The sequence below is a fragment of the Sylvia atricapilla genome, chromosome Z (genome assembly GCF_009819655.1).
Source record: "Sylvia atricapilla isolate bSylAtr1 chromosome Z, bSylAtr1.pri, whole genome shotgun sequence".
Classification (NCBI taxonomy): domain Eukaryota; kingdom Metazoa; phylum Chordata; class Aves; order Passeriformes; family Sylviidae; genus Sylvia; species Sylvia atricapilla.
In genome coordinates, this window is record NC_089174.1 from 71,402,835 (window position 1) to 71,429,842 (window position 27,008).

Here is a 27,008-nt window from a genome sequence, read left to right on the forward strand (position 1 = left end):
GAAATAAAAGGTAGTTTTATTTTTTCCTGTTCCCTGCTTTTTGCAGCAGGGTGACAGATGTGTGTAATGTTAGGCAGGTAAATTTCTCCCCTGCTCAAGCCTTGATTTGGATTATTTCATTTTAAAAAAACTTCATCTGCTGTAGCCTCAGTCCAGCTTGATGAGTCTAGTTACAATAAACTAATTTATTAGGCAAAAATGCAAGACACAGACACTTATAATATTGTATTCTTTCATCAAAACTGCTATCACGGTTCTTTAAGACAGAGACTCAGAGAAAACACCTATTCAAAGTTAGCTAGCAGACCAGCAACCATCTTTGGCCAGCTTGTAGAAGGCCCTGCTTTAAATGAACATCCTGATGACCATTTCAAAATCTGAACAGCAGTGATTTAAATTCTTAACTCAAATGCTGGTAAACATATTTCTTCATATGGGCAGTCAGTTGTCCTTTTAGTTTTAATACTAAATTATATGTTGCCATGCAGTCAAGAAGAGAAAAACCAAAAAACTCAAAAGCAAAAAAGCAAACAAAACAGAACCCCCAAATACAAACTACCCCCTCCCCCCCAGACCAACCAAAAAAGCCCCACTGTGATTATGTAACGCCCCCCTTTAAGACCCATATTTCAAGATGGATAACATATCTCTTGCAATGAGCTGCTTTTAACCCCATAACTATCAAACAATATTAGAAATAAGCCAAATAGTTTAAAAAAATAATAAACCTGTTAGTAAGCTGCTGTTTTGGACTATCTCTGTTAAAGGAGTTATATAATTTCTTCTGAACACGAGAACATGTTGTAACTGAGATTTCTCAGCATCAGTTTAGATGTCCTGGAGAGTTGGAATACACAAGCTGAAATACTGAAACTTCTGAGTGCAATGCAACTTAAGCACTCAGCTCCCATGTTCATGCAGAAAGAAGCAAGAAAGCATCTTCAGCAGCAACAAGCTCAGGCTGAGAAGCCAAAGGGAAAAAGTTCTAGTGACAGGTTTTACTAAATAATTTGGAGATTTTATTTTTAATATAGCACAGCATTTCTTGAACAGGCCCAATGCAAGAAGTTGCAGAAAGACACATTGCCATCAGACAGCTACAGAACCTGTGAGGAACAATTCTCGGCAGGGTTTGAACTTCTAACGGCAACTAGAGCACCAGGCTGAGCTACAGAGGACAGAATTAACAGCGACACTGATGTGCATTTGATATGAAGAGTTTCTTCTTTTTAATTCATTAAGTAACAGATACTACAGTTTTATTTAACAGTGTAACATCAATAAATTTCTACATTTCCAGTTTGAGACAAATACTTAGATTTGTGATTTTTATTTTTCATTACAGAAAGTGCAAGAGAAGTTTGTATACAAGAATAATTGCATGACCGGCTGAATTGGATACTAAGGCTGAATTCAAGTTGACTTTCTTAGCTCTCCAGTTTAGCAAGAGAAAAACTTCTGACACATCAGTCATCACCACTGGCCAAGAATGTAGCTGTTACAATCAGCTGTAACTGTTTAAAAAACCTGTTAGTAAAGAGGCTCTCAAGAAAAGGAACGTTTTCCAAGAGATAGAGTACTACCATACATTAATGGCACAGAAGACATGCACCTGTTCACAAGGAGACTAGGCATGGAGTGAAGGCATTCTCATGTTTTTGTTTTCCAGCATGCTGGAAACATATCCTACTACACCATGTGACAACTCAAACTGAGCACATCAGGGATTCACTGAGATAAAAGCAAGAACCCTATCGGCTTGTTTCATTTGTTTGCCAAGCCACCTTTAATAGAAAAGTAATCCTAGTAGATTTCCCTCCCTGAAAACTGCCATATTAGCACCAAGACAATGGTTAGTGTCCACAACTACCTAAATATTCTGCAAGAAGTTTTTCAGCTTACAGCGTAGGCCTCTAGTACTCAGGGCTTCAGCAGTGCTGTTACAGACTCCACAGTCCCTTAATACAGATTTATGGTGGAATGATAGTTTTACTTTTCATTAAATAGACTAATATTAGATTATTTCCCTCTACACATAGTTACATTTTTATGCCTAACAGACCAAGTTATCTGTCCAATCACCAGTTAGAACTGAGTAGCATCCACTTTCCACTTAACTTTACAACTGGCTGTTGCTGTCATAACGGGCAACTGACCTAGTTGTTTAAGCTCTGGAGTTTTAGCTACCAATTCACTACCCCCATGTAAAAGCAACACTTCTCCCCTAGGTACATTAAGTTCCTCTATTTGGGACAGTAAGTGCTATGCAAAGGGGAAATGGTACAAGACACATTACTCAGTGCTGCCAACCTCTCTGTAGAAGTGTGCAAAGAACTAAAGTAAAGGTAACATCCACCAATTTGAATTTGGGTTTTCAGTGCGAGTCAATATCCCCATTTGCTTTGCCCTGAATTATCATCTTCACAGCATGTTCTTTGACGGTCCATGCTTCAATCCACCTGGATATATTTTAGATTGCAGACATCATGAAACAACAGCAAGAATAGCAGACAGCAAAGTAAAACACGTAGAAAAATCATGTTGAGAAGAGGTCCAGTTATTCCATTTGTACTTTTCTGGTTACACCTAATATGACAGAAAGGAATTAGTGTTAGGATGGTTATCAGTTGAGCTTTATTGCTTAAAGAGAGCCACCGAGAACAAAACTAAAGCAATAAATACCAACACTTATCTTCTATCAGAAGCCAGACAGTATTTCAGGGGAAGGCTGAAAGTTATGGCAGAAGATTTGCTGAATCTGTAGATCATGCTCTTCAGCCAATGGTATGACATTTCAAATCACGTAAGTTTTCAGCAACAAAAGCACTTGTAACAGCTTTTGATTAAAATCAGAGTAAGAGTCTAATAGCCTTGTTCTAGTGTTATCTCAATTTACCCAGAACCCAAAACTGCAGGTGTTGAGGTGATTAAACTTCAGAAAGCTATATGCTGTATACAAGGCACACTGTGCTAACATTCTCCCACAGATATCTGAAGGTATTAAAGAACTCAGCCCCTCTGAATTCTGGAAAAAATATTTAGTCATCAATTTTCCTCAAGGAAAGGTAGATCTATTGTGGGCTTGGGATTTAAGTCTGTGGAAGAATAAAGTCTTTATTTCTAAGAAAGTGAAGCTGACTAGGCTTAGACAGAATAGAGCTACATACAAGTCTGTTAGAGTAACTTTAGCAAACATTATTCCAAGCACTGTTTGCTGTATTTCAGAGAGCATTAGTGGTAAGCTACTGCAGGTTTTAGCGATCTGTCTCTTTACCAAACATTTCCTCAGCAAATTTCAGAGGATGAAGTAGGCTGGCTTAGTGGAAGACTTACCTGATCTATGCAAATGGGTTGCCAAATTGATCACCAAAAGGACCAGAAGGTGGATTCGGAGATTCCTTCTAAGGAAAGACAAATAAGCTGTTAATGGATTTTCAGTTTTCACTGGATTTACACTGCATGGCTCTATGAACTATTTCCTGTTCAAACACCCAGAAAGAATACTTCAGAGTTCCTACTAAACACACATTTTTTGTACTGCTTTAACAAAAGAAGGGGGCTCTAAGATGTGTTAGCAGTTATGCTAGTCCAAGGCAAGGTATTTTACAGAAAATGTTTGCTACTGAGCATGCCTTTGGAGCCAGTAGTCATGATATCTTTTAGTTAAATGCTGGAAGCTTTATGCCAGCATTCTGGAATTGGCCCAGGATTTTCACTGAGGGCTTCAAGTGCTCTGTCCCAAATGGAGTGATCTAGTCAAGCCACTTTCTCCCCCACAGAGTCCTGAACATGTTCAGCTAGAGAGCTTCACAATCCACACTGCTCAGTCTGCTCTAAAGAGGGTTATATATAACCAAAATGGAGTATTTCTGCGGCTACATTATTTGATACTCTTTTGTAAAGGGTCCCAATAGTACAGAACTTTGCACCTTGGGAAACTGGTTGTGGAGCCAAGCCAAATGGTTAACAAAATGCTTTGTTAACCTTCTTGCAACAGATACCCTCTGCTGGATTACATATTAGCCTCAAAGACGCAAAAGGTTTTTGCTGTATAGCCTCTAAAGCCAGAATTAAAGTAGTGCTCAAACAAAGGCACAGCAGTTAAGGAGAAAAAAAAATGAGTTTTGATAGCTTTTTTTTTGCGGTGGTAATGTCATTTGGGGCTTTTGGTGTTTGGGTTTATTTTTGTTTGTAGTTTGTTTTTTGTTTTGTTGTTTTTTATTTATTTTGCTCGGCTTTTGCTACTTACAGTTGAGGCACTGAAAGGGTCTGTTTTATCTTCACTTTCAAACAGGCCATCAGCTGCCAGTGCACTTTGTTGAGGAACAGGCTTTGGTGGTTCTAAAAAAGAGACATAATCACTTGACAGATTAAACAAGAAGTCAGGTCTGTTTGTATAGCAACACCGCAGCTCATCTAATTAGAAACACACAAAAAAATTACATGGAAGTTGCTTGGAGTGGCTTTGAGCCACAAAATTAACTCCTGTTTATCCTTTGCTAAGCTTAAATCAGATGGAAATTCTAACATTGTTGTACAGACTTAAGTTTAACTCTTTCTAGTCAAGTAATTTGGGCACTAGGTGTCAGTGTTCAGCCACTGCCACTGATTAAGTTTTCAATTTGTTGGCTGAGATAGCCCTTCAACCCTCTATTTCAGTACTCATTAACTTCAAAGTGATTTTGGCAGACAGCTTGCTAGCTCCCATTTCATTATGATCCGTACTATCTTTAGAAATGCCTACTTTACTATTAAAATAACTGCTGAAAACTACAGAAGCACCTGAAAGGCTTTGCTGTTCTCCTCTCCTTGCTGGTACTGCAGGTGGCTTTGTCAGCTGGAAGTCTTTGAACATTTCCTTGATATCCTTCATTTCTTTATCCCCAAGTGGATCCAGAGCAATGAATGCATCACTCTCTTTCTTGGACAGCTCCTTCTGAAGTGTAGTTCTGGGTGGCAGCTGAGGTGGGCTAGCCGTTGTTGACATGGAGGGCAGTGCTGAGGCTGTCTGAGCGGGTAGCGTTGGAGATGTGAACACACTGCTCTGGAAGGGATTTACAGGACAGATTGGCTGTGCCCAAGAACTAGATGACACTTGTGCTGACTGTGACCAGACACCAGAAGACTGAGTGGCACCAAAAGATGAAGATTGGTTCCAGCTTTGCATTGCTTGACTACCAAAGCCAAGTGGTGGAGTAAATCCTGGAGGCTGAGCAGGCATCACAGACCCGTGAAAGACTGATGTACCCTGAGTGAAGGAAACTGTTTGTGGGGACCATGATGTTGAAGTTAATGGCAAGCCACCTGGGGGGAGATTGTTGTTAGAAAGCACTTCAGTCATCTGAAGACCACAAGCAGGAACACATCAATTCCATAAAGGGTACCAGTGAAAGATTTTCATGTACTGTTTGAAAAAACCTCTTGGTTTGCACATACAAATCAAACCATTTGGGGGAAAGGGGGTGAAGAAATGGTTTATTTTTTTACTTCTACTTTTTACAAAGTTTTACTTTGCTGCATTTCAGTGTTGCAAGGACAAAATTGAGGTTGTTGTAAGGGAAGGAGGAACATACTTAATTCAAGCACAGAAGTGACAAGTGGATTTGCCATATAGTTACTTCTGTTTACATGATTATTAAGACAGTGTGCAGCAATTTTAACATAACCTCACAAGTTGTGCTTGGCTCACTTAAGCCTTGTGTACCTGAAGCAGGAATCTGCGCTCAAAGTTAAAGCAGCTCATTGCTTTAGTCTTGATTCACTTAAGGATGCAGAGTTTATCCCTCTAGTCACAGAACTTAATAGTTAGGGCAAACAGCACATGGATTCAAGGGTATAGAACTACCCAAGTAAAGAAAAACTAGATTTCATGTTTTGGTGCTAGCATGGGGTGGAATAAGACCTTTACTTTTGTAAACTAACCTAGACCAGCCAATGGAGTAGCTGTGGTAGAACTTGTTTGGAAGAGGTCCAGTGGACTAGTTGGCAGAGCTCCTGTTTGTATCCTTGAGCTCAAGCCAAGGCTCTCTGGAGATGACACAAAGAAGTCTGACCTGAATAAGTCATCCAATGCAGCCTAGAAAGAATTAAAAAAACCAGTGAGATGCCATGGCAGAACACATGCTAGCATTAGGGCTCCCTAGTCCAGAGCTAGGAGACTTTGTCATCTATAGCAGAGGGAGTTTTGATGTATCATTGAGAGTATAAGTTTCAAATATCACCCTTTTGTTCATGCTTATGGAGATACATATCATTAAACATGTAAAATATATAGTAATCACAAGTCAATAGCAGAGGAGCAGGACTTAAAATGGCTGAATTATTTGCTACAAGTGAGCTTCCCTCTGCACTCTACCCCTTTAAACACTACTGCTTAGTCTGCAGAAACCCCTGTGGTTGTGGCAAGGCCAGCAGAGTTTTGCATAATTTGAGTATAAAACAAATGAAGCTGATCCAGAGCCATCCTCTGCCTTATCAGGCAAGTCATTGAAATTCCCTTCAGTAGGCAAATACTGAGAAACCACAAGGGTTTTGGTAAGTTATACTAGTATTGTATTGTTATGAAACCCTAGGTTGATGGGCACACTGCTATCATAAAAGGTTACACTGCTATCATAACAGATTCTGGCATTATATCAAGTGTTAATTTGCATAGCAGCATACTTACCAGACCTTTTCAGGCATATGGCAGCATTAAAGAAGAGAGTATAGAATTTAGTGACCATAGCTACTGTGAAGCATTCATAGATATTAGAAGGTACCATGACTGCAGAGAGATTAGTGTGAGTAGGCAAGGCAGTAGATGTGTTGTGAAGCTAGGTAGCCAATTACACAGTAAAAAAAAAAAAGCTTCCTTCACCCAGCTTCTCCAAGTAAAATCATGCATATCACTATAAATTACTTGAACACTGTTCACCTTGACAGATCTCCTTCCTCTTCCTGGCTTGGTACTCTGTGGTGGTGGGCTAATTGTTATAGGCTCATGTGGCATGAATTGGATATTGCTTTCAGAATTCAGCTTTACTCCATTCTGCAAAGATGTTCCTTTGGAAGCACCTTCCACAAACAGGCTTGTTGGGACTTCAAGAAAACCATTCCGTTCTGTCTCTGGTATCACATTGGGAATTCTTGCTGCAGGTGACTTACTCTCAAGTGGCCACAGGGATGTTAGTGCTTCTTGTTTGCCAGTTCTGTTAGAAATCTGGTCAAACTGTTTATCAAAGTAGTCAATATCCCCATTTGAAGCATCATCACCCGCTGATTTCAAGGTACTCAGACTTCCCTTCTGATCAGATTTTAGACAATCAAGTGAAGGTGGTGCAGATTGGGTTGTCTGTGTGAAAGGATCATCACTGAAAGGGTCTGGATTAGGTGTAGGAAAGAAGCTGAGATTGGGACAGAAAGGACTCTCAGGCAAGAAGAGTGTCTGTGCGTTTGGTTGTGGAAGAGAGGCTGTGATGTCATTCAAGAAGAGATCCTCTTTTGCAAAGGTTTGTTTGGTCTCAATTTCAGAATTAAAATCCACTAACAGAATCTCTTTAGTTTCCTATTTTTTTCAGAGAGAAAAATGAAGTTAGTTATACACAGATTTTGCTACATAGTGAAAAAGCTCAAGGAAAATAGTTGCAAAAGAAGGAATCCAATACATTATACCAGTAAATACTCAAAATCATACAGGCAAACACTGCTGTCTCTAGCCAAATGACAGCTATTTGGTTTCTGAAACATCAGTTTTCAGATCCCATAATTAAATATCAGATCCTTGTTCTTCAATCTAGTGACTGTAGAGTAAGAACTAATTAAAACTAGACTTTCACTTGAATTAAAGACCCCGGTTTGAGTTTTGACAAGTTGTGAAATCACACTGCCTTAGTATGACTTTAAGTTGCAGTCTCAGCTTCAGAATAATGCTGAAGAGCTGTTTGCCGGTGGAAGGGAACATGCTAATTCTCCACCAAGCATGGTGAGGGTAAGACTTGGTCACTGGCTGGGCTGACAGCACCAACTGCATTGCACTGATGGTGGCTTATAGTGTCAGATTAAAAATCATAGTATTTTTGGGGTCATACTGAGCTATGATGAGGTTTATGCACACTTTTGTGCAATTAGGCCAAATTTTGAGCTAGAGCTACTGGAATGACATTAGTAGAATTAAATAATAGAGTGATATCTAGTGATTAAGTGGATATTTCTATAGCCCTAGCCTACTAGTACAGTGATGACTGCTAGGCAGATGTCTTAGTAAAACCAGTATTATTAATAGGACTAAATTTGCTTTCAAAGAAAAATCCAAGGGAAGTAAGCTAGACTCTACTTACTGTGGGACTGCTCATATCAGGGGGTGTTGACATATCCCCAAACAAGTCCATCTGGTCAACTCCCTTGAGGGCAGAAATATTGAAAGAACTGGTATCTGTTAGAGCTCTCACAAGAAAAAGAATTAAGCATCATGCAGATTTACTGTAAAATCTGCAGTAAATACTATCTATAAAACACTACATTTCCTACACAACATTGAGACAGTCAGTCACAAACTCTATAAAAGCATCAACAAAGCCTTAAAATTTAGCCTACCAGTTTCACTTTTTCAGCTTGATCAGCAGGTGGTTCTTCACCGCCATTCTGTAATAGATAGATAACAGTTTCAGAAATACTTGGAATTTCAAAATCTGCCTTAGTTAAGGCAAATGCTTTAAAAAGCAAACAATGGAGAAGGGAAGCATGAGAGAGATCACTACTCAGTATTAGTTTCATAGGCCCCTTTCACTTCCATTTCAATGTAATTGGACAACTGACATTGCCTTCATAATGACATTCTTTATGCTGCCAGCAAAGTTAGATGTGGCACAGCAGCATACCTAATCAAGAGATTATCAGTGGGAGTGACCTAACTCAGTCTGACTGGCTTTTTCACTCTAAAGGAAAAAGGCGACTTTTAATACTTAAACATCATGTAGAATATCAGAAGTCTCTCACTTTGGAGGAGCTTATCAGACCTAGGCAGTCAGACAGCTGGCACAACTGCCAACCGATAGCTTCCAGTGTTTTTTGATTTAGGCAGAGCTTAGTATCAAGTCTTAAAAGAGCCCAAAACTCAGCCAAAATTGAAACAAGGTTTATGCTGAGTCATGCAGTTTCTATAGTTTTCCTCACCTTTTTCTTCTCTTCTTCTTCCTTCTTCTTCATATTATAAATTAGTTGGAAGAGGTCCTTAAGATCAGAAACCAGAGGCTCGGCCTGGAAAAGAATGTAGATTTTAGGCCATTTTTACCTGGACTTCTACTGTTGCAATCTGGGCAGCAAACTAAACTTCCCTAAATGGTGCGAAACTTAGGTTGAGATAACAGGAAAAACAAGAGTCTAAAGACCTGTTTAGTCTTCATACAAGACTCTGCATATGCAGAATCCAAGGGGAAGGGACACAAGCAAGTGTAGAACTGTTGTTAACTCTACAGAACTGGCTGTACATGAATTTGTGCTAATCTGCTATGTTTTTGATAAAAAGCTGGTAGCAATACTTCTTAAGTACATGGCAAGTCCTAGAAGTGCAGAATTTATCCAAGCTTTCTGGTAGTATCCTGAGAGGTAGAACATTTTTCATTTGTCTATTTGCTACCACCTTTAGCACTGAATGTGGAGAAAGCTTCTATATATATTACTATTTCTATTTTAAAGAGTATACAAATAGCAAATGAGCAAGGTGAGCATAAGGTAAAATTATCATCACCCCAAATGTGTCAAGTACAGACCAGCTTTAAATGAGATCTGTGACATGACAGTTTAATGTGAATAGAAAGGATCAGTGTGCCCCATACATTTATCAACAAGAATGTTGTTGAGATGGTGGTGAGTTCAGCTACACTGCTTTGGAAAACTTGTGTCAGCAGCTTGCCAGTGCCTAGAGTAGGACACACCCCCATCTTCAGCCATTACCATTGGCACAAGCAGAGAATCCTTTGAACAGATCTCATTGCTTACACCTGAGCAGCATCCTCTCCTAATCAAGGAGAGTTTAGAACACGCAGCTGCAGGAAGAGCAATTTCAAGAATTACCAACTTTAACAAGGAGTACAGCTGAAGCAGACTAGAGCTGCAGTAGTCCCTACTTCTGAGCTAGACAAGTTTTTGACCAAAATGCCCAGCAGCAAGTCAAGAGCTATCCTAAGGCCTGGCTAAGCTTAGAGGCTGGCAAGCAGCATCCTGTGGTGAAATGAAGGAATAGACTCCAGAGTACATACAAGAGTCTTTTGTGCTTAACTCACAATTCCACTGAAGTCAATTATTGGTCAGAATGTTGACAAATAATAAAAGACTTACAAGAAGGCCTTATAGCTGTTGCTAAAGTAGTAATGTGCTCCAACATGGAGCTCCTCAGTCCCACCTGTAGTGGGTACAAAACTGCCAACAGTTTCTTGAGGAGAGCAGGCAGAACAGGGGAAAATGTGTAGCCTTGAAATCTGGGCTCATCAAGTCATTATAGAAACTATTATAAAATCATTATAAAGACAAGCTAATAAATAAAAAATACCTAATTTTGTGAAGCGGCATAATTCCTAGTATTACTTTTAAGTAGCTTTTTCCAGTGGTGCTTATGTACAGATTCCCCTCAAAGATTAACCTTGTACACAGGATTTCTTCATGTGAGGAACTTACCACAGAAAGATCAGAATACCTCCCAGCAGGTTAGGGTTAGGAGGTCCTAGGAGAACCAGACCTGCCATTTACAGGGCCTAGAATCATTGTTGCAATTGAATAAGTGATTTCCCTGCTGCACAAGGCAAAGCATCACATGAACTAGACTAATGTAGTTCTATATTCCTTAATTCAGTTAATTCAGAGCAAAGCTCCAGCTATTTTACTAAGAATTAGTACTTTCACAGTGGGAAGCTTGTGCTAATGGCTCCGTTCATCTCACTAATGACTTTCATGGTACATAGACAAGTTAAGCATTGTTAATCACAGTAACCAAGACTACTTCGGTGCTTTTATTCTGGGCTACAAAAAACCTGTACAAGACAGAAGCCCGTGATGACACAATCAATTCCTATTTTTCTTTCAGTAAAATCTATCCATGCATGCTGGTATTCTCCAAAGGAATTTTGTAGGATTACCAGCAAAACACTAGACCCTTATCACACGTTAAAATGTTTACACAACAGCATTATCCATAGCATGGGAAGGAAAGTGTCTGATTCATACCTGTTGGGCTGTTTTTATGGCAAAAAATTGGTGCTGGCCTTCTCCTCCACAAATATAGCCAAAGGCACGATTGTCTGTTACATCCCGAGCAATAAAGGAGATTTTGTTCACTGGATGTTCATGCTCAATAACCTGGAATTGGGAAAAAACCCCATTGGTTTAAATTCCTGGAAATATAATAGCTGCTATTCTCTGTAGTTATAATGATTGAGATTGTTAAAAGTCTTCAGTCCAAACCTCAGATCTATCAGCTTTTGACTAACCACAACAGGATGCAGCTGTCTAACAGGAGTCTTCAGCACTACAAACATTTCACAAGTGAATTTTTCTATGTGGATATGGGATATAGTGCCCAAATAGGAATCTATATTTCATATTGGTCTAACTTCCAGGTGCCTCACTAGCTTTAAGAATCACATTAAAAAAATAAGTTATATCTTACCCCAGTTTTTTCATCTACTATCTTGATACCAGAGAGGGAGATGTTTACCCAGATCTTCTGCTTGTGTTGACCCTGGGAACGGGCTGCTGCTGCCATTCCCTAAAGAGAATGAATGCCAAACTATTGAGGAGACCTCTGTTGGATTTAGCTTTAACTTGTTTTTTGTAACATATTACTGTTTAGGCTTAAAGTGATACGACAGATCTAGACTGTTGCCTCTGTAAATGTTCTAGAGCTTTGAAACAGATTTTAGTCCACAATACTGCTGCAGTAGCAGCATCTTTACCTGCTTTTCCGGTCTGATTGAAGGAATGTGAATGCTCTGTACTACAGAAATAATGTTCTTTGTTGCTGCAGAGATTATTTTTTAATTTGTTTGTATCTCTCAGTGTCACAATTGACACAGGATGCCAGCTTATGCTTTGAGGTCAGTGTTAAATTGCAATCCGTGCAATCCGCCCTTCTCCTCTAAAACCAAGCCCATCATTTGTGATGAAATTCATACTGCCAGCATTCATATACTGGATGCCCACAGACCCAAAGGAATGTTCCCAGACTTTCAGAAAAATGTCCTTTGAGACAGAGGTTCCAGTTTAGGAAGCAACATCCATCTAGACTCTGCTGTAAGTACGTTACCATCCAGCTGTGTTTGAAGTTTTGCCAAAGTGGCTGTCTGATCTGCTTTTTGAAGGCTAACCAGGGATTGTTCTTGTCTGACAGATCAAGCCCTTACCTTCAGCTTCATCATTGAATCCTGACTCATTTTGTCTCCTCTTGCCTCAGGAACATCATCTATGCCAATCAGCTTAGCCTTGTATTTTACACCATCATCTTTAAATCTAGCCAAGAGAGATTCATGTGTTTTTTCTGGACCTGGAGACAGAGAAAAGGTCTGATGGGTCTGTTTGTTTTTTGAGGTTATTTTTACATTTGGGTGAATTGGTGTTTTTTGTTTGTTTATTATTATAGAAATGGCTATGTGAAGATTTGTGATCTTTAAAAAAAATATAGAACACATATGGATACACCAAGTACATGTTAAAACTGTCTCTTGAGTACAGCCGACTAAGAATCCGTGTGCACTACAAGACTCCTTTAAGGTCACAGTACTATTGCAGAATGTGACCTCAGTTCAGAGTGGACCCCAGTACTTAATGTCTGGGGGCTTCAGAACAATTGTTTGTGATTTAAAAGATTAAAATGTGGATAAGCAGCATTCAAGTAGATGCTGGTGCTAAGAACGGACACCATGCAGAAATGGTACTTCCCATGGCCATACAGGGTGCTCAGTAATGCCTTTAGCTATTATCCCTACATTCTGAGGTAGGCAGATATCTTCTTGCTGTGCAAAAATAATCTCCTAGTTCCCATGCCAGAATCCGATATCAGCACCATGATTTCTACAATGAGTCCTAGTACTCTCATCCTTCTGCACATTTGGGATTTTAACTAATTTGTTATTTCTACTGTTTCTGCTAGTAGGAACTGCTTGCTTTTCTTCTCTGCATGCTGAACATAGCTGAAGTATGTACCTAGGTATGTATTTTTATGTGCAGTAATTGTATTTACATGATCTAATCTATCAAAAAAATCTATTATCTGATATACAGTAATTCTCATGGAAGGAGTTTTCTAGCTTCCCTGGACTAGAACTTGTACCTAGCACAAATCTTCTTTCTGGAGGTGGGTAGGAGTCAGGTTAGTTCAGACTAACAGCTACCATGATGGTGCAGGGTCTGGTCACCTCAGAAGGCTCTCACTTCACTGGGCTCTTGCTTACCTCTCAGGCTCAGCAAACAACTTAACAGTGGAACAGACAGCTTTAGAACTTAAGGCTAGGAAAAAAGCTTTTAAAAACAAAAGCCTACCTTTTGGTTAAGTTTATTATACTGGCATATTTACTCACTCTTCTAGGTCAGCTGAAAAACTCAGAAAGCTGGAAATTCCAGCAGTAGTGGGAGGGTGATCTTAGTTTAGGCAAATGCAAAAGATTAAGGACACAGAATAGAGAAGGGTTCAAGTGGTAAGTATTTCTTACCTTTCTTTTTTTCTTTCTTTGAAGATTGTGCCTTTGGTGGAGCCTGTTGTTCAGGATGGCTGTTGGTAGCAGCAGTTTCAGCTTCAGTAGACATGATGGGATTGTAGCCAGCTATGTTCACTGTAGACTTAAAAATCCAAATAACAGTTAGAAGACAGACATAATATTTTACCTTGAAGAAGAAATATTCTTATTAGAGCTCTTAGTCCATTTGAGTTCCACTGAGCACTGATGCCTGACAAAGCCTGAAAGTGTAAGGAGTGATAACATGGAAAGTGTGACTCAAAGTCAGACTATGCAGAGCATGAAGTTACAGCCAGGAGGTGATGAACCTTCACCTCAGTAATACTTAAGCAGTAGGGCACACTGATCTACATCAACAGGCTGCACTTGCACCAACATCTTTTAACCTGTCATTCTTTAGCTTTCTTTACCTTTTAAGGCTATTTATACAACCTCAGGTATTTTGGTCTTTTCTTGTTCAGCACTGCCAGCTGCACCTCTAAAGTAGCACAGGAGAGAAAAGAAACATTTGCTAGGATTTGCTCCAAACACCCATGAGGATGACACCAAGACAGTCAAAAGATGCCAGTAGATATTATCAATGTTTCTATAATGAGCAAAGTCAGAGGTTATACTACCCAACAGGTAAAAGCAAATAATTTCTTCAGGCTGCAGACTGTTCCAGTAAAAACACAACAGAACTTCAAGCCAAACCTCCACACACTTGTCTTAACAGTAATGAAGTAACCTTAATATTTTCAAAAACCCTGCAAATTGGCAAAAAACTATGGACTTTTAGGACTCACCTCTGTGCCAGGCAATCTTTTTGCCTCTGAGACACAAATTTAGAAAATAATTTAGTCATGATTCTTTGCTCCAACATGACTGAAGCATTCACTCTTACCAAACAGAGGTACTCAGGGCAGCTTTGTAGAGTTAAGATCTAAATCAAGCCAGAAAGACCTGGATCTCCACAACTGCTACAGAAACCAATCTTCTATCTGGGATACTGCAATGGCTGCACAATTAGTCTTTCTAATTTTAGGCTAAGAAATAAAGTCAAGAAATTGTTTAGGTGATTAAATGATTGGGCTCCCCTCCAATTCCCCCTACATCCAGGCAAGCTGCTACAGATAACGCCACCCCTTTTATCCAGCATTTGAGACACAATTTGTATGTAGATGCATGTGGTGAAGCATTGCATAGCTCCTTGCATTAGAAATTTGTTCTTCTCAATAGCCAATTCCTCATTAGTAATAGCTGATGCTTTACCCATTACTTGAAATGTACTTTCAGGGTTTTGCTCTCACTCCTGCCTTCTCCTCCTCCCCCGATTTACTGCTAAGTCAATAACTAAACTGACTCAACCAGCATGCCCCTAACTGAGTAATGGATATAAATTCTTAACAGACTCTTAACCCAGGAAGAAACCAAATTCCTAGATCTTAGAGAATTTCACCCTGAAAGCCTTAATTTCCACTTAACCAGGAGGAAAGCCTTTAGGGAACTAGCTAATCTAAGCAACGTTAGACCTGTCTTCTTACCAGATGGTTCGGAAATTGCATTAAGCATTGGTCAAGTAAATCAACAGAGATAAGGGTGCTCAAATGGGAAAGAACAGTCCATGGTACCTGTTCTCCTCTGTAAGCAACTTATCTGGCCACAGTTAGGGAACATTTGATGCAATAGAACAAAGGTATTGCTGTGAAAGTTTCAAAGTGGTGGTTCTTAGTAGAAATTGATGTCAGAGGAAGAGTTTGTTTAGCAAGCCCTGGTTATTTAAGAAATGTTACCACTGAGAGAGCAGCTTGTATATCCATACTGACAAAGGGTCAAGGGGAAAGCTATTAAGCCTGCAGAGATTTTGCAAAATACTTGCTGCAGTGTTAAAACAGATTGTGCCTATTGAAATCCACATTTTAATCAGATAAAACGAAGTCAACTGAATTCTTCTCTCAGAGTAGCTAAGCTAGTTGGCCTAATAGTATAGTTTTGGGTGGAGACAGCTTTCAGATAAAAGGATAAGAAACTCCTACCTAGATTTATCAAGACCTACAGAAATAACAAAGGAAAAAGAATTAAAGTTGGATCATTAGTTAAACACTAACTGCAATATGGAAGATTTCTTTTGACAGAATAGAGGAAAAGACCCAGAAAAGAGAAATAAGACTTGCTCTCAAGAAGCTGAGTTAAAGCTTTAAGACATTCTGCCTAGCTCCATTCCGGAAAGAAGAAATAAGAACCTCAAGGCACTGAATCCTGCCTGTCAGTGATCTTTGCTCCTCTAATTAGTAGAGCTACATCCAGCTGTGGTGTTATACAACTTGTATCACAGACTGAAGTAATATTGAGAGGCAATAAAAAAGAAATAACTTCGGGGAGAGCAAATATGCACAAGCAAGACCTCACTTTGGCAATTGTAAAATGGTCTGTATGTGCAGCTGCCATCTTTGAATTCAAGGCATCTCCGGTCATCATTGACATCTGCCTCCATTGTATGGGAAGTCAGACCACAAATTTTTATAGAACCAGATAGAAAAAAAAACCCACAGTGGAAGAAGATGGGCAGGGATGCACACAAGTGTGTGCAAATACCCTGTGTTACTATGGAAAACTTCATTTTTATTGTTAGCAATCAATTTCAGGTTAGTGAGGACCTTCTGGCTACTTTACAGGACCTACTTATATCTGAGATCTGGAAAAACTCATGTTCCCTGGTGAGATTTCACAGTACATGATGGTCATTTATCATGCCTTTGGAGAACTTGGTGTCTTTGAAAATCACCTCAGAAACAAGAAAATTAGCAAAGCTAATAATGTAGTGATAGACAAAAGCAACCTTAATAAGGGTTCGTATTTTGAATAACTACTTCTTGAAACCTGAGTGAAGCCACATGTCTAAAACTAAAGTGTCTCTGGCTTCACCTTAAAATTTTGCTGGGGCTGGGGGGAAACACATAGCTGGAGCTAGCAGTAATCTATTCTCCTCACTATAGAAGAGCCTCAACCACAAGTAAATATGGATTCCGGGCTTCATACTCAAGCTAAAGCTCAGCAAGGTCTTCATCGCACTTCAGTTTGTGTTGTCTTAATGGAAAGTGCTATTGTGCTTAACATGGAAGTAACTAAAGTTAAAATCTTCCATTTGTTTCTTGGGGGCTTCCTTTTACAGTACGCAGCCTCTTAGAATTTCCTTACTGCAACTGCAGGTGGAAGGCAACAAGACTAAAATTAGAATCTCTTACACTTGAATTTTGAGGTCATCTCAGAAGAATCAGCCAGCAAGCATGGCAAGGTTAGAGATGAATATGCTTTTATGCAAGGGTTGAAAGGACAGTTGAGCCTTCAGATATACTGGCATAGTAAAGAACAAGATCATTCCCCCAGCAACTAGGTTTAAAGCATTTTGAATCTTGTCCATATATATGAGTCCATTGATTGGTATTACCATACTTTAATTACTCACTGATCAGTTGTATGGCCCATCTTTATTATTAAACAGTGCATTATGCTTAATGCACTGTTTCAAAAATCCAAAGACTACAGATACAAAAAATACAAAGATTTACAGATGCAGCCACCTTGGGAGAAATGCACAATACTCTGGCTGTATCACCATACATATCACACATTTTTCTCACCCACTTTTCAATTTACTCCAGACAGGGCTTGTAAAGAGACCATTAGCAGCATCTTCCTCCTTTCCTTCAGGGACTATCCTGTGAAGAGCAGACAGATGCTGATGACTCCTCAGACAAACACCAAGTCAGGTCCTCAACACACAGTTCTTGATATACAATTTGTTACCTACTGTCTCAAGTCAGACTACTCTCCATTCAAGACTTGTACTTCATTTCTACACAGTTACCTTGGGAAAGTCAGTGTTATAACTTTTGGCACACTGTGCTCTTGGTGTCTTCTGCAGAAAGGGCTGCCAGTAATGACAAGTCATCCTGTAATACCTGTTTCTTAGCAAGACTTGGAAGAAAATGCTGGACAATTTTGTTGAGCAACATATAGTTTCCCTTAGAAATGCTTTTACAGATATCTTTTATTTGAGAAAGATGTGGTGACATGATAGATATCTCTAATGATTATGTTTTTGTCCTGTGCACAAGTGAACTGAAAACCTTCATTATGGCTGTCATAGAACTCATTATGGTCATAGAATTAAGGACTGAACAGAATCCTCACCAAAAGTCTCCAAGTGGATGAGAAATTATCTGAGAATAATTTAATGATAATATCTGCTCAGCAGCCCAATACTTTGTTCTCTTCACAGTCTCTTCTCCTTTGTCCCTACAAGTACATGATTCAGTTTAAAGAGCTAACACATGTAAATATTAACCTTGAATTAGAATCTACAAGGCCAGGAGAGGACAAGAGAAGCTTTAACTGCCAAGTGAAAGCCTGTTAGGATGAAATAGTAACAGGAAGCCCAGCAACAGTTCAACTGCTGAACATGCTTCTGGGGCAGGTTTTTTCCTCCTCCACTGTTCTTGAAGGGTTAGTCAGGTTCTTCTGGTGAGAAGGCTGTGTTTTGGAATTCAAGACTTTTGTTTTCAAGCTAAGAAAATAGACTAAAGGCTAAACAGCAATTCACACAATGACTAGCAAGAGTCAAAGTTGTAAAGCCAGATAGTCTGTTGTCAGTAAATTATCTTGACTGGCAGCCTTCTGCTCACATCAGGAGTATAATAGTGCATTTGTGTGAGGGCCTGTAGGGCTGACTGACATTTACATCTAACAACTCCCCATCTGATTATCACATTTTTTGCTTAGCTCCTGCTTCAAAGGTAGTAGCCTTGAGAAGCTATAGGCATGCATTAATAAATCAAAACCATAAAAGTGCTAATCAGACTTTCTCTTTTTAAACAGGACCACTCATGCTGAAGAGTCAAAGTATATTCTTAAATGTTTTTTTTTCATTGCTAGAACACCCACTGCTCTGGTATCTGACAGTGTCTAAAGAGTTCAAGTTTAATAAACCTTCTGTAACATGACACAAGAGATTACAATGATTTAGATGGAACATTTCAGATGCTTGCTCTGATGCAAGCATTAACATTAGTCTGTTTTCTCCCCAACTATTCTGTTATGAACCAGCATATCCAGCAATTAATACTCTTGAGAAGTAATTGTGTCTCGCCTACAAGTAGCTTATACCTTATGTATTCACACTTTTACATGTCAAATACCTGCTTGAAGGCAAGTGGTAGAAGAAAGTTCACAGACAGCTTGGGAACTATTTACCTCCAGTTTTAGCCATGTCTGGAATGCAAGAGCAGTATTACTTGTCAAAAAGATGACTGTATACATAGAGAGATACTGCAGAGTATGACCAAAGGTCCTGTGGTTGGTCTTGTAAGAGAGACAGCTGAAAATGATATTAAACTACACTGCCTGGCAAGTGCCACTAACTGTCATTCCTACAATTCAGCAAGGCATAGATTAGCAATGCACCCACCACTCAGTTCAAAAATCCTGTTGACCTGTCCTGCTTAGGCTGCAGATTGGTAATGTGCTTTGTGTTCAAGAGATCATTTGCTTGCTACTGTGACTTTAGATAAACCAGGCACTTACCTGTTGGACCAGGTATCTCTAGAATAACAGGATTTTACTCTAGAGAACTTCTTGTACGCAACTTGCTTTTCAAGCCCTGTTTGATGTTTTGTTTTCTTATCCAATAAGTGCATTGATACTTTGTTGAGGTATTAGAGGCAGATTTATTCTAAGGACTTCCTCTGTCAACACAAATTCCAGTTTGAAATAAACTGCAACAGTACTTACATATTGCAGGATGTGGAACACAGTCCAGCTATCTTCATCATATACAACCAGAAATGAGAAACAGGGAAGGGTGACTTTTATCTGAATAGTAGGATAAAAGTACAGCACTGGACACATCAGGGACTGCCTCCTTTGTGCTGCTCCCCTCCCTAGTACCAACTACCAAGTAGATATAGGTCTTAGTGCACTCATTAGCCATATCAGCTACAGATGTTGGCATGTACCACTGCTGGTGCAGGACCATGCCTGTGAAACCACACAGACATCTCACCGTTCAGCCAACTTGCAGCTGCTATTTCATCAGTTGAACAGAACAGTCTGTTCTCATCACATCAAGTCTCCTCTGAACCTCCTGGCTTTTAGCAAGAACACAGAAATTCAAACCTAGTTCCCAAAAGTGTTTCATACACACTTGAATCACAGCCAAGAGAATATCACAAAGCCAGCAGCCGGGACTGAACAGGTCACACACTTCAAGTGTTGCAACTGGATTGGTACTTTTCTATCATTCTACTATGCTTTTAAGCACATGATTTCTGATAAGACTATTAGTTACTTGTCAACCCAGCTACAGCAGTGACTCTATTTTGGATTTTTCTTCCACCTTTCATGGAAATAAATCTTTGCAAGAAGATTAAAGCAGTGGGCTCAAGAGAAGTAATGGCCAGTTTAAATAAGCTGTACCTGATGAACATATGGAGTAACATAAATTAATGAGAGAAAAGCACTTAATGAGCTAGTGCTATCTGGTTCCCTGAAGACTTGATCACAAGATGAAGGAAACTAGCACTGTCATGGTGTTTGACAGAGCTATTTTTTCAGCCAGGAACTTCAGTATCAAAAACGTAGTGCCCAGATATCTAGTTAGTCTACCTCAAATTGATAGAAAGCTATTACGTTGGAAACAGAGACTAATTAGGTTATATATTTAAATTACTCTAAAGAATTTTCCTCCTATCAGTCTTCAAGAAAGACAGCATGTTTTGCAGCCTATTAAAGGAGCACTCCTCTATACCCCTCTCGAGTTTCCAGTTCTGAAGCCTGACCAATCAGTGGCACCTGAGCAAGAGCTCAGGTGTCTGCTGTAGTTATTGCTAAGGAAAGCATCACCTGCCCATGGGACGAGCAATCTCAAGCAATATGGCTGCAGTGCCTACAGCTCAACCTTTTATCAATATTCCTTGTTGAGACTCACTGGATATACCAAACAACATGGAAGCAAAGCAGTTGTTAATCAAAGCATCTAGTGTTTACTCAGATGCAACTGAGTTTGAACTGAACAACAAATCAAACACTTCATTTCCAACTGTACTCCTAAAGCCCTCCTGCCTAGAAGGCCTGGTTCTGATCTTCTTGCTTGTTAGTATAGTGAAGGACTCTTGCCAATAACCATGCTTTTCCCCCCTCCTTCTCAGAGCAGGAACTTGACACATATTGAAGCTGTTATCATAGGTTATGTCAGCTGCATACAGTTAACTGTCTGCTGCTGGCACAGTTATCCTTCTCTGCAGTTTGCTTATATGCAAGCTGTACTGAGAGAGATTGCATATGCTCTGCAGAGTTTACTCTCAGTTGTGTTCTCTACCAGTTCACAAATTTATCTGTATTAGAAATAGGATTTTCCTGTATTATTCTTGCGTTCACACAGCCTAAACCCCTTGTAATCCTGGCCAGGTTGTTGAGTACTGCAGTTTGCTTACCCAGCCTTGTTATCCCATGAGCAGCCAAAAGCCTGTCATTAAACATCAATTTCAGCAGAAATTGAAGAGCATTCCACCTACCCCCCAGATACTGTACCTCTCAATACACAAATTGTTGTAGCAGATACCGTCACAGGAGTCACTCCATCCTGCCTCTTGTAAGAGATGCAAATTATGTTCATTATGTATTCTGAGAAGTCTGATGAAAATTTTGCTTACAGAGCCTACTTGTTATAGGCTTCTCTACAGCAGTTCCAGTCTTGTTAGGAAGTAACAAAACATACTGCTTAATTTAAGTGTTACACTTGCCTTCAAGATTAGTTATTACCCAGGCCCCCAGCTCTCCCTTCTATATGAAGCAAGGAAGGCAATGAACAACTACACACAACTCACAAATCTAAAAAGGTGTTACAGAAAGTGCTATACCAGAGGTTACAAAGCATTAACCAGGAATTTTAGACTTCCACTACAGCTCTTACAGTAGATATCATCTGAACAGCTAATAGAGTTTCACAGATGACTGTTCTACAGTAAGTTTCCCTACCAGTAATTATAATTACAGATATTAGAGGAAGTTTTCACTGTTATTTGTAAATCCAGACCATAAAGCAATCTTGACCAGGGTCTCTCTAAATTCTCATCTATATGATAATCTTGATAGCATATTTTAGGGATGTCCCCATCCCTCAAAAGCATACAAGGAGTAGTGTCAGATCTAGAGTTTACCTTCCATTAACCAGGGTAGCCATTGTTTGCAGACAGATCTGTGATTCAAGCTACTAGAAAACTAGTGCTTATTCCTACAGTGACCTTTGACCCTTGCCTCAAAGCACAAATGACTGTATTCTGACAGGGCACAGAAAAGATCTGTAAGGTAGAAAAACAGGTTGTAATATTAAAACTACATCCTTAGTCCTCCCAACTTCTTTTGTCCCCCCCTTAAGAGGAAAGTTTCATCCATAGGCATTTTTGCCATAGGGCTAAAGTTATCAGGTGTATGGCACATCAGCATTAGGATTTGCACAGACTTCACCAGAGGCAAAACTTCCTAGCTGACATTGTCATGGAGCCTCCTGACTGTCAAGGTTAAGGTCTATTATCCTGTCTCTTAGACCTAGTTTTTCTGCTGAAGAGATAATCCTTACCTTATTGCTTAAGGATGCAACATGAACTGACAGAATAGCAGGAAATTCAGCTCCCAGGCCAATAATCTGTCCTTAACTGGCTCTGCAATATCAGAGCTTCTAGATTTAAGGGGACATACACCAGCCATGAAGCTATATTAAAAACTTTTAAAACTAATTTAAACCCCATACAAATAATTAGGGGTAAAGATCTACAGGGTATTTCACCTGAGACACTTCACCCTCAAGCACTCCAGAGCATATGCAAGGCACAGTCTTTCAGAAGAGGGAAGACCAGAATGGTCTATGTCTCCATCAGCCAGGGCTGAGAATACCTGGATGGGAGAGGATGCTTTTTTCAGCATTCAACTGCCTAGCTTGTATAAACAATGTAATCCTGTTGAAACTGGTAGTTCTTGTTTATTGACTAGGCCTGTCACTGTGCTTCATCCAGGTTCTTTATAACCCTGAGACCCTTGAACCCAGGCACAGTCTCAGAATCAGGTTTCTAATGACAGTTTTTCTTTTCAGTTACAATCCTTAGACACCTTACTCTATTTTACCTCTTCAACACAACCCCAGGGTGTACTACTGTGGGGTCCATGATGAGGTAGCAAGTAGTATCTTATGCCTGTTTGTGTTTTACAGCAGAAGCTCATTAAGACCTCTTGGCAATCCCCCATCCCAATGGTATCATCATGATTCTAACAACAGTCCATTAGTCTACATGCAAGATCTAAAGTTTTTCTCCAAAATCCTTGCAGACTACAAGTTACCTTCACGCTGCTTCATCATTTATTTTGACAGAATCTAGCCAAAAAGCAGGATTTGTATCAGCACTTTTTCCAGATTAAGCTGGCTTTCTCTAGATGTGGAATTTATTGCTTTGTACAGGCAAATTCATGCTTCTGTAGTGTCTTATATTGCTATCGTTGACAACTAAACTCCACAAGCATTCCCAGTGTTAACCCAGCTAGTCACACAAATTATCTGTAAGTGTGAGGTTTAACTAGGAAAGGAGAGAAAAATCAGCAGGATTGGCACCCAATAAGTACAGTATATTGGTGGACTTTTACACCATATCTCAAGCTATGGCTTTTCTACTTTGATTTTTGAGCATCCACACCTGGGTTCACCCTTCCTTGACATTAAGTGCATTTATTTGCTTTCCCGCAGAGTTAAAAAAAAAAAAAAACAACTACCCTTTCCGTACATTATAATCACCTACAGTGGTTAGTGCTTAAGTGTCTCTTCTCATATCTGCTTGAGAAATAGAGGCCTTTAGGAAGATGTGTAAGAAGTATATCCATAGCAGCTACTGATCTGCAGTGTGCAGGTAGTTGAACAAGTAATGATCTTCTCAATGAGAAAATAGATTGTGTAGAGGTACTAAGCAGCATTGTAGAAGACATATGGTAGGCAAGACTCACCTTGACCTTCACAAAAAGAAACTACATAAAGCTTGAAGGACTCAGCACTCACTCTATTTTACATTGAGCTTTCCTATGCACCAAAACATGATTGCTAGTTAACCGTCTGTTCTGATGGCTCACCTGACTTTAATTTAGCACCCTCATCCTCCTTACCTTTGTTGCCATTTAGTTATCCTCCTTCTAATGCAAACTTTCAATAAAAATTTCTGCTTTATACTCGACCACATCCTCACACCATATCCAGGAATTTTGAAAAGGTGATTATATCTTAAGAAATATTGGATACCACTGCTGGATACAACTGCAGTGATTCTTTCAACAGATGTGGTGGGTGACTCCCTCAGGCAATGCTCAACTGGAAAGATTTTCTTTGGATTACACTTCACATGTCCAGCCTCACCTGCCTCCAGGAAGGTCCTAATGGAAGCTGACACAAAGACCTGCTAGCATTATAATTGCTTAGCAGGTCACTGTCAGACCCAATGACATCCTTTCAATTTAACATTGTCTGTCAAATCCTCACAGGAAACAAGAACACACACCATCATAATTAATTTTCTCTAATTGAATCTGCATCTTTAATTTTGTCTGTTTACAGAGATGTTGCTATCCTAGAGCATACCTATGACTATTCTTGAACACAGAGTGCAAATCCAAGCCTTCATGCTCTCAGATTCAGTTAATTTTGGGCAGCCTTGTTTATGGAAGTTACAGAAGACTTGTGAAGGAAAAAAGCATACCCTTTTGAAGGCAAACTAGCTAATTAGGAGAAGACTTAAAAATTCCTGACTCTCAATAAAATCATCAGCCTTACCAGTGAATTTGTAGTACACATTTGAGTAACCAGTCTCAACATTTTTGAGGGGTAAAAGCTCTTTACAGAGAAGTCCAGCTGAGGAAATCGGTCTGTGTTGGCAACACCTGCATTTATCTTATGGCTCACTGCACTGGCACCATCCCAACATCAAGTGTCACCTTTTAACGGACACTAGACCTTTTCATCACCTGCGAAGTCAGTTTCTCTCTCAAAGCAGACGACAAATTCCAGACATCATTGTCAACATCTACAGCTTACCCCCAGACTGAAACAGCATGCAGAAAGTCATTGTCAGACAGAGGAGTGCTCCATCAAAAATAGGAAGGACACTCCTCCAAAACCAGAACAAAACTCTACTCCTGCTTCACAGAATCCTAACGTGTGTTCTCATCTCTGCTGTTAGAGAGATTCTTTCATATTATTTATTTATTATAACTAACTAGTTATAGGAAATAGCAAATTTAGTGTTCATAAAGTTAATCTATTTAATTATCTTAACCCCATCCTCTCCGCACACAAAACCGAAAACGCGAGTTTATACTGCCTTGTTCTCATGCTTCCCCCACTCGCTCGCCTCGCCGGAGTCCGGAGCGGGATGCGGGCGGCTTCTACCCCACCTCGCCGGACACGGTCCCCGCAGCCCGGCTCGGGCAGCGCCGAGACCCCCGTGGGACGGGGCCACGCCGGCGCCGCCGCCTCCCAGCCCAGCGCGGCCCCCGCGGCGCCTCCGGTCCGGGGCTGTGGAGCGGCGCTCAGCGCGGCCCCGGCCCGCCCGGCCCCGCACGGCCCCCGGCCCCAGCCCGCACGGCCCCCGGCCCGCCCGGCCCCGCACGGCCCCCGGCCCCAGCCCGCACGGCCCCCGGCCCCAGCCCGCACGGCCCCCGGCCCCAGCCCGCACGGCCCCCGGCCCCAGCCCGCACGGCCCCCGGCCCCAGCCCGCACGGCCCCCGGCCCCGGCCCCGGCCCCGCACGGCCCCCGGCCCGCCCGGCCCCGCACGGCCCCCGGCCCTCCCGGCCCCGCACGGCCCCCGGCCCGCACGGCCCCGCACGGCCCCCGGCCCGCACGGCCCCGCACGGCCCCCGGCCCGCACGGCCCCGCACGGCCCCCGGCCCGCCCGGCCCCGCACGGCCCCCGGCCCGCCCGGCCCCCGGCCCGCCCGGCCCCGCCCGGCCCCCGGCCCGCCCGGCCCCGCCCGGCCCCCGGCCCCAGCCCGCACGGCCCCCGGCCCGCCCGGCCCCGCACGGCCCCCGGCCCGCCCGGCCCCGCCCGGCCCCCGGCCCCAGCCCGCCCGGCCCCCGGCCCGCACGGCCCCCGGCCCCGCGCCCTGGCCGCAGCGGGACCCGCCGCAGGAACCGACTGTCACGTCGCGGCAGAAAAAGCTTCTTCCCGCGGTGACAGCTCCCTCACCCCCGCATCGCCCCCGTCCACGGCTGTGCGAGAGCCGAACCCAGCTCGCAAAGCTGCTTACGAGCTAGAGCCGAGCCGCTGCGTGCATGATCTGGAGACCGTAGCTCTTGCCTGGCTGGGACCGGGGCCCCGGTTAAATACTCGGTTGCACTCTCGCCTTCAGATTAGTTAGCCACTCACAGCGAGTGATATGGTTTTAATCAGATGCTGGCAGCTGAGGACTACCCAGGAATGCGCGGTGATGTTTTTGCTGCTCGGTCTTGGCTACTCCCCCTCAACGTGTCGGCGCTCACAAGTTTAACCCCTTGCGAGCCGCCGCTCGGGCCGCTGCTGAGGGGGGCGGGAGGGCGCTGAGCCCGGACAGCCTCTCACGGGGGACACGGAGTCCACGGGGGACACGCGAGGAGGGCAGTGGGGGGACACAGGCGGACCCTGCGGGGGCACGGGATCGTGTGGCATCCACAGATTGTACCACACTCTCCGTTCTCCACCTCCTCAAGTCTGTGGCCAGCGGAACCGAAATGTTGGGTCAGTGCAATTCAGTTTCTGGGTGACATCCAGACCTGACCTTTGTATCTCTCACTCATCTTTATTCAAACCACTATCCTGTTGAGATTTTTGTTTGTTTGTTGTTTGTTTTTGGTTTTGTTTTTTTTCCCGGAGTAGTACAGCTGTTTTCCGACTTGTATGAAAGAACCTCCGATTAAAAAGAAAAATTTAAAAAATCGTATTTTTGTCCTTGTAGCAGAATATGCTTTTTATTTTCAAGACTGTAAACCTAGCTTAACCTTTTTTTTTCCCCTATTCAAAACTGTGCATTTTGCTCTGCACCAATACCCAATTTAAAAAAAAAAAAAAAAAAAAAAAAAAGGAAAAAAAAAAAGTCTTTTTTTTTTTTTTTTTTCCCTGTTGGTTAAATACATTTGTTAGATATTTCAACGTGTTCAAAAGGTAGAAATATTTAACACAAACTTATTTTACCACCGGGAAGTTCAAGGTTTAAAGTCAGTGGATGCATTTGGCAAATATCCTCATTCAAAGCTGCAAAACGATA

At 41.4% G+C, this 27,008-nt stretch overlaps 1 protein-coding gene across 2 annotated transcripts; it reads right to left on the reverse strand.

Annotated features, from left to right (window-relative positions):
* Positions 1 to 1,319: 1,319 nt before the first annotated feature.
* DAB2 (DAB adaptor protein 2) lies at positions 1,320 to 26,178 on the reverse strand. Of its 2 annotated transcripts, none has more exons than XM_066338556.1 (14): positions 26,016 to 26,178; positions 13,680 to 13,806; positions 12,375 to 12,514; positions 11,642 to 11,740; positions 11,200 to 11,331; positions 9,154 to 9,237; positions 8,575 to 8,622; positions 8,319 to 8,381; positions 6,917 to 7,546; positions 5,923 to 6,076; positions 4,783 to 5,304; positions 4,250 to 4,341; positions 3,334 to 3,398; positions 1,320 to 2,586 (listed from the first exon to the last, which is right to left on the reverse strand). In XM_066338556.1, exons 2-13 carry the CDS (start codon positions 13,771 to 13,773, stop codon positions 3,339 to 3,341), a joined length of 2,118 nt encoding a protein of 705 aa, XP_066194653.1. In that variant the 5' UTR covers positions 13,774 to 13,806; positions 26,016 to 26,178; the 3' UTR covers positions 1,320 to 2,586; positions 3,334 to 3,338. The 2 variants fall into 2 exon arrangements, with proteins under 2 accessions (XP_066194653.1, XP_066194652.1); XM_066338555.1 differs by having other exon boundaries at positions 3,334 to 3,401.
* Positions 26,179 to 27,008: the final 830 nt, after the last annotated feature.